Source organism: Amborella trichopoda, chromosome 12, assembly GCF_054954075.1.
Source record: "Amborella trichopoda isolate Santa Cruz 75 chromosome 12, AtrichopodaSantaCruz75HAP2 v2.0, whole genome shotgun sequence".
Classification (NCBI taxonomy): domain Eukaryota; kingdom Viridiplantae; phylum Streptophyta; class Magnoliopsida; order Amborellales; family Amborellaceae; genus Amborella; species Amborella trichopoda.
In genome coordinates this window covers 39,192,457-39,200,456 of record NC_142347.1, presented here as the reverse complement: position 1 = coordinate 39,200,456, position 8,000 = coordinate 39,192,457, and the positions used below count along the sequence as shown (strand labels likewise).

Below are 8,000 nucleotides of genomic sequence, written 5' to 3'. Positions count from 1 at the left end.
CACGCTATCATATACATACGATATTGACCCCTGAAACCCTAGATCTTAGTAAAAGGTCCAGAATCAATCTTTGGGAATTCTAGAGGAATAAGCTCCTACTTATTTCCTTCAAAAATCAATCTTAGGGATGAGTTAAAATCTCATCAAAATATTCGAGCCATCAAAGAAATCCCCTGAGCACGCTTTTGAGCAGGCAGAACCCAAGTTGACTGTAGTCCAGGGAAATCACCAAATCTTTCCCTTAAAAATAGTTCTCTAAAATAAGGTTTTCTTTCAAATATCACCAAATCTTTCCCTTCAAAACAGTCTCTCTCAAATAAGGTTTTCTTGCAACTATCAGAAAAGCTCTATGTATTAAATATCGCAGCACACCAAGTCATTGTGATAGGACACCATGCACCGTTAGATCATTGATAAGGATGATCCCCACTATCTGATATGCAGAGGTGCAAATCACAAATTATATTCATCTTAGCTAAGCTTATGAAACCCCAGGACTCAATATCTCTCCAAAACGTAGTGTAAGCAAACCATGAACCTAAAATGAAAAAAAATCCGCATTAACAGGCCATTAAAAACAAACAATTTGAGTGGGCAAGGGAATGAGGGATTCCAAAGCAAGAAACAAGTGTGGCTTTTGTGCTGTAAACACTAAGCCAAATGGTTGAACCCATAAAAAAGGCCAGACCACTACCAAAAAGGGAACTTAAATCTTCAACTCTTGCAGAAAAAGTACCATCTTACCACATAACCACTTCAAGAATGAGTGGCTATCACAATTTGAAGGTGAAACCAAAAAATAAACACGACACCCTTATTTTCTCACTATAATCTTAAGGCGGCCAGAGAGCCCTCAAGGCAATCCTGGAAAGCACTAGGATAAATTGGGAGAAAAAGGATAAAGGTAATCGAATGAACCTAATCAACACCCTGGAGAGAAGTGGCAACATCCTCAGCGGTGAATTTGCCCTTGCCCTTCTCTGCAGCCCTGCCCTTTCCTTTCCTCTCTAAGAGAGCTTTCCGGTCCTTATCAAGCTTCAATTTTGTCACCATCACCTTTGATGGGTGAATTCCAACATTGACCGTTGAACCTGAAACACGCAATATAGAGTGAGATTTGGCATTGAGAATAGGCTGCAACCTTCGTGGTAGTACCATCGAGCCCCATGAACAAAGTCTCAGACTCCATTCTCACCAAAGGGTAGGGGCCCAAATCTCCACTGATACATCCAAAAAAATTAAAAAAGTGAGATTTGGCACTCACAAAAACAAAACAGGTCAAAAGACATCTCAATACATGTATTAAAGCACCTCATGTAAATTTCCCAAGGAGTCCCAAAAGACGGGTTAAAAAGCACGTGTGTAAAAGCTCCTTGCAACTAGTTCCTACAAAAATAGAACCCAAAAATGCAATGTAACAAAAACTTGGGACCATGTCACTTGGAAGCGTGGATCCATTTCAAAATGCAAATGGATTTCATCAGCATATAGATCGAGATCCCATTTTTTTGGGAGCGAGATCCCAAATTCCATGAATCCAGCTCCTCACAAGATCCCTTACAGGAACCGCAGGATCAAGATCCCAAGGTGGGATCATGACCTTCCCCACACGGTTTCCGTAACTATGGTATAGATCAAAGGGAAATATGTTACAAGTAAAGCTCAAGAAAGAAAAAAAAAGGAGTCCATGACTTGAAAAGTCAGCACATAAGTGGTGCATATCTAGAAATGTATGCAATATAAATTCAGATAATGTTCCCAGCATGTACATGGTTGCCTGCACACACTCAGCATTCATCAACAGCATATATTAGGTGACAACGTATGCAGCCACGTTCAGCTAAACATGGCTGCATGTTCCACTAAATATGCAAAGAAAAGATATACCAGAGATTTTTTTTAGAGAAATAGCAGACCGATATAAAATAGTATAATATATAACTTGACCATCATCGAAACTCAATCAATCTCTTATAGGACAAGAACCTAGAAACAAGATTCTGATCTATGGCAACATGTTTTGTGCATCTTATTCTAATGGTTGGAAGTCAGAACCACTCTATCCTCATTGACACATCAAGTGAAACAAAAAGGTACTTAAATCTGGATTCTGGAGCATTCAGGTTTAATTGTAGATGAATATTTTTTGGGAAATTTATCAAAATACATCTATGAGATAAAAAGTTTTTGGGAGAAATTTATCAAAACATGCCTAGGAGATGACCTAGTTATTTAAATTTCTACCGTATCATTTGAATCAATTTCAAACTACCCAACAAATTACACTTGATTTCAAATTGGAATAGTTAAAAAAGCGTAAAATGTTAATACTTGATAAGTTAAGTGAGTTTTTATACATGTCCCATTTTTGTTCCTTGACAAAAAACGTTGTGAGCAAGAAATTTGATCCCAAAAGAAATTAGGTAAGAATATGAGATAATATGAGATAGGGAGAGTAGAAAGGTCTTTCTGTCTGGGAGTTTGATTTGATCCCAAAAAAATATGGATTTGAATCATCAAAAGAAAATAAGCACCAAAGGAGGCTATGTCAACAAAGATGGTTAAACTTACCATTAACCTTCTCCCTAGTGATGCGCTCAATGTGAATAACCCATTTTATCCTGTAAACTAGAACAATCTTACCCTCTCTTCCTTTAAAAGTCCCCCTGACAACTTGCACCTCATCATCTTTCCTAACAGGAACAGATCGAACCTGTAGGCAACACAACAACGAAAGCCAACAAAGTGAGTAAATTTTCATAACTACTAATCCATACACAAATGAGAAAGGCCAAGAAAATGAATTCAACAACAGAAGTAAAAAGTCAACTTCATGATAAATGCTTTTGTAAGCAAGCACATATACAGATAACTATGCGCATGCGTACACAGTCACTGTTGCGACATCGCATGTTCTTTAGCTTATAACACCACATGTTGAATTTATTTAAGAATCACCAATAAAAAACAAATATTGCAATAGCACATACATTGTATTTATTGCGAAGTTCAGGAGAAAGGGGGGCACTCATTAGAATGCGGCGAACACTTGAAGGAGCCTTGAAGTGCGCTTTCCGGCACTTCCTCCTGGAGCTTGTTGCTCCTGCAAATTCCAATAAAGACACCATTAGCATAAACAAACATTCATCAAATTATCAACACAATTTACAAATCAAGAAAGCAAGCAAGGCTTACTTGGATTGTACTTCATCTTAAATGGGATCTTGTTTCACACACGCCAAATACCTCCAGAGTCCTGAAGCATAAACAAACGACCATTCAATCAAAAGGTTTCCTAAGATTTTAAAGAATAAATATTTCAAACCAAGATGAAAGAGTTTCAGACACATTTTATTGTTTGCATAAGTCTAATCAATATTGGCCAAATAACACAGTCCTAAGTTTTTTAGTTACTCTCTTTGATAACTTGAGAAGTTAAATTCCAGGTTTGCAAAAATTTTATGCACTGCTCAAATGACTCCCATGCAGGTCATATCCTGTAAATTCATTTCAATTCCTTTCACAAAAGAAGAAAAATACCACAACAATATAAGACATCCATTCAAATCATCACTAGTACTCCATGGAAGGTTTGCCTTCTACATAAGCCTAACTTGGAGTTGCAAATATAATGAGTTTTTCTAAACTGCATTTCTAAATTCTAAACTTATTACTATGATTATCTGTCTATATTTCAAATTAATCCCATTTGGTTGCTCAGAAATGAACTACGTTTTCTCAATTATTTTTGGGAAGCTAAGATTTCACTTTGGTAGTAAATGAAAACAATTGCAACATGGCTGCAATACATTTCTATCAAATGATCTAGAATGTGTAGATAAATTTTGCAGTATGAGAACATCATCTTGAGAAAGGGGACAAATACAAGAATATTGAATAAGCAGGAAAGAAGGGGATGATTGGTGGTGGGGTGCATTGTTGGGCAGGGTTGTGGCTGATCCTTGGAATGATTCATTTGAGCTAGCCTAGTATTTCTTGAGGTCCTCAAGGTTTCCAATATACTTAAATATACTTGATAGTGTCCTTATTTTGGATGGGTGGGTCAAAATAATTCACAAATTCCCAAAATAAACATTCCCAGCATCATGGTTTCCAATTCTATAAATCCTTGATATTTTGTGAAGGCAAGGCGCAAGTAGTTTCCAATTCTATATGGGATTGTTGACCACTTGTATTATGTATTCCTACAAGGAAGGCAAGGCGCAAGTAGTTTGCCTCATGCAATTTCAAGGTTCTAGAATAGTTGAAGATTTTCCAACCATCATCGGATTCAGAGATACAATTTTTCAGTTGAAGGACCAAAAGAAAAAGGAAAAACCCTGAAGCACATAAAAGGGGAATCACTAATCAAGGCATTTAATATTTTGTGGGGCACTTAGGAGAGATTGCAGTTCATGATTTAGTTCAAGATTTAAGAACCACCTTTAAGAGCTAATTCATACAATCTAAGCCAAGGTATGGGACACATTACATGGATAATTACACACATTTTAAATTTGATAATGGTAAGTAATAACTAGAAATCCAGAGGCCCCAGGAGTGGGATGAGTTAATAAAACAATGAGATCATACTGCTGCTGGCCCATTTGGTGCTTTCAAGGCATAAAGTTAAGTGTATAGCGAGAAAGGGTGAGAATGGTCCACCGCATTCCATCAGAGACGACACTGTACTGATTTTGGATGCATCTTCTTAGAGAGATATATGGTTTCCTTGAGAGAGAGCATTGCACTCCATTCCATCATATGTACCACTGCATTCGCTTTGGATGCAATTTCTTAGAGAGAGAAAGACGGTTTCTTTGGCAAGGAGCATTCTTTGGCAAGGAGCATTCTATTCATCATATTCACAGTTACAAGGGTTAGTTATTCTGACTCTATGAGGGAGAAATACAGTACCCTAGAGAGATAGAGAGATGGTGAGAGATAGAGAGCATTACATTCCATCATAAACACTACCTCAGTGATCACAACAAAAAAACAAGGAATCCCATCAAAACTACAAATGCATACGTGAAATGCCAACAGAACCTTCTCTTCGCCATTAATCAGCTACATGAAAAAAGCTTTCATGAAAATCACAGATTATAATATACAAACTTTAAGCACCCAAAGCTACTCACCATTAATCATAGAATAGAAAACCAAAGAAAACAAAAAAGCAGAAAATTCATAGAAACCATGCCAAACTCATTCAAAGCCACAGAAAAGAAAACAAAAATGCAGCAAATTCACAGAAACCATGCCAAACTCATTCAAAGCCACAGAAAACAAGAAGTGGAAGCATCCGTGAAGAGAAACAAATAAATAACTAATACAAAATTCATTACGAATTCACAAAGAGATTGAGATTCAAGAAATGTTACAGAGGAATCCTGACCCTAATCCCTGAAACTCACCACTCAATCCTTACGACGCGCCGAAACGATGAAAGCGAAGCAGTTGAGGGGATCGGAGCTAGGGTTTTGATCGGCGCTAGCTCGTTTCACCAAAAGACTAAAACGCCCATCTCGTTTCCTTTTTCCACAATTTTTGCTATGGGGTTTTCATGCAGCATATTGTAGAAATGCGGGCTTGGCAGTACATATATTTTTTAAATGTAATTTGATCCTAATTTTTAGATAATATATAATTTTTAATATGGAGATCATGAATCTGAAAAATATAAAAAATTGAAAACTGAAGATAATAACTATATAGGAAAACATTTGGACCGTTAGTTCCAATGGTGTTTAGATGGACCACCTATTTGCATCCATCTTTAAAATGGATGCTTTATACCTCTAGACCGCATATTGTAGAAATGCGGTCCAACCCACATGAAACAATTTTCCTTTTTGCTATTTGTACTTTTCTATCTTGTAGAGCGAAAACCTTCAAATCATACCTTAGCTTTAACCGTTGTAAGTGAAAAAAAATTAAAATTTTGTCTTAAAAAAATAGTATTATGTACAATTTCACCTTAAAATAAGCATTCATGGATCTGTGCTATTTTTTTAGCTTCAAATTTTATAATCGGCGTTAGAAATTGATTTTAGAGCCATCATGGAGATTTGTTATGCTCAAAGTACTTTTCGGATGAGGATTTTAGATAAGACTTTATTTTGTTTTCATAAAACCTAGGTCTTATAGAAATTGTGTCATTTATCGAAGCAAAAAGTTTATTTAAGGTGTAAAGTACACATCACCCATCAAAAAAGTTGCTCCAGCCCCCAAAAACAATTGATCATCATGACCTCAAGATATATAGATATGAAAAATATATATATTTTAGGTCTTGACAATAGTACATCCCATAGCACGTTTCACATGAACCCTAATAGTACATCCCATAACACGTTCCATATGAACCCTTCAATTTCAAGATTTTCGAGTGTTAGTAGATATGTTCGATCTATATGTTTTTTTTTTAGCTTCAAATTTATAATTAAGGGTGAAAATAGATTTTGAAAGCAACCATAAGGTTTTGTTTTTTTTTTCACTCATACTACATCTTCCAGTGTAGAGGTGTGCGTTATTTTGATTGTTTAGGGCAAACATTTTATAGAAACTACACCACCTATCTAATCACACCAAAATTATGAACTTCTCAATGTGCTTTGGGTGTAAATGTGGCTAATTGCGATTGTCCTTTATAAGAATCGGACGACGGATGGCGCAATAGTCAAAAGAACTTAAAATTATTTTGACTTTTCAACCCAAATTTTGAGAAATGTTTTGGGAAACATTTGTGGGGAACTCATCTCAATGATCTCATAGAAGTCAAAATCTATACCATTGGTACCTACTACGATGATAGAGATTGGCCTTTACTTCTGCCAAAATACGGTTTTTATCTAATCCGTGGACTAACTAGTGTTGTCCATGGTGTGAACCTCACGGTGGAGATGAAAACGCATCAATATGGGATCCGGCCTCACTAATTGAAAAAAAAAAAAAAAAAATCAAGAAGGTAAAAAGAGAAAACTGAAAAGTATTTGGCAAATTAGAAGGGTATAAATATAGGAAAATGTTTACTTTTCAATAGTTTGCTATGGTGTTTTAAAACCTAGATTGGGAGGTCGGATCATCACCTGTTAAGACATATTCGGATAGGCGATGCGGGTTCCAACTGACCAATTCTCCAGCATGAGAATGGTTGTACCACCTGAATCCTTGTTAAAAGTCTTGACCTCCATTTTTATTAATGGATTAAAAAATTGACTATTTCAAAACCGGATAGGGGCTCATTATCCCCACCGACTCACTCAAAAAAAAAAAAAAGGAAAAAAAAAAAATTTTGATGGGTGATCCACCAAGAAGCTAGGGAAATTTCTCAGGCCCCAAAGCTCGAATCAGTTTTCATCATGTCCATGATCAATTTAAAAATAAAAAATCCATTTAGAGATAAAAAAACTGCTGGGCGCATGCACTATGCTCCCGCATATTATGCATTTACTCCATCAAGCAAAACACTAGCTTGAGGCCTTTTTTTTATTTGAAATTTTGAGATTCATCTAATTGACTAGATGAGCATTTTCAAATAAAAAAATCTGGATTCTAAGTTCATAAACTTATAGGCCATTCCCTTTAAAAATCAAATGGTTCCGATGCAAGTTTGGAATGCTATTTTTTTAGGCAATATTTTTTTGTTAAAAAATAAATAAATAAAATTAACTAGAAATAATAATTCTATTAAGAAAACATTTGGACCATTAGTTTCAATTGTTCTTAGATGGACCACATATTTGCATCCATCTTTAAAGATGGATGCTTTATGCTTATGGACTGCATATGTAACAATGCGATCCAACCGGTATAAAACAATTTTCTTTTTAATAAGGAAAACATTTATATAAAATTGTAACCTTTAAATGTAAAATTACAAATGCACCTCAAAAATCTATCGAAAAAAGTTATTTTAATGTTGAAAAACCCTCTAATTGATAATCTCATTTGAATAAATAAATATAAAATATTATACGTCTAAAAAATAATGCATC

General features: G+C 35.5%; 1 protein-coding gene across 10 annotated transcripts; it reads right to left on the bottom strand.

Annotated features, from left to right (window-relative positions):
- Positions 1–691: 691 nt before the first annotated feature.
- Positions 692–5,505, bottom strand: LOC18446912 (large ribosomal subunit protein uL24z). 10 transcript variants are annotated; one of them, XM_088853755.1, is made up of 6 exons: positions 5,418–5,505; positions 3,196–3,256; positions 2,991–3,103; positions 2,572–2,713; positions 1,312–1,386; positions 692–1,220 (listed from the first exon to the last, which is right to left on the bottom strand). In XM_088853755.1, the coding sequence occupies exons 2-5, from the start codon at positions 3,209–3,211 to the stop codon at positions 1,313–1,315; spliced, it is 345 nt and encodes a 114-aa protein (XP_088709881.1). In that variant the 5' UTR covers positions 3,212–3,256; positions 5,418–5,505; the 3' UTR covers positions 692–1,220; position 1,312. The 10 variants fall into 10 exon arrangements, with proteins under 10 accessions (XP_088709881.1, XP_088709879.1, XP_088709880.1 ...); XM_088853753.1 differs by lacking the exons at positions 1,312–1,386; positions 5,418–5,505 and adding exons at positions 4,594–4,852; positions 4,978–5,071 and having other exon boundaries at positions 692–1,091; XM_088853754.1 differs by lacking the exons at positions 1,312–1,386; positions 5,418–5,505 and adding exons at positions 4,594–4,852; positions 4,959–5,060 and having other exon boundaries at positions 692–1,091.
- Between the last annotated feature and the right edge of the window lie 2,495 nt (positions 5,506–8,000).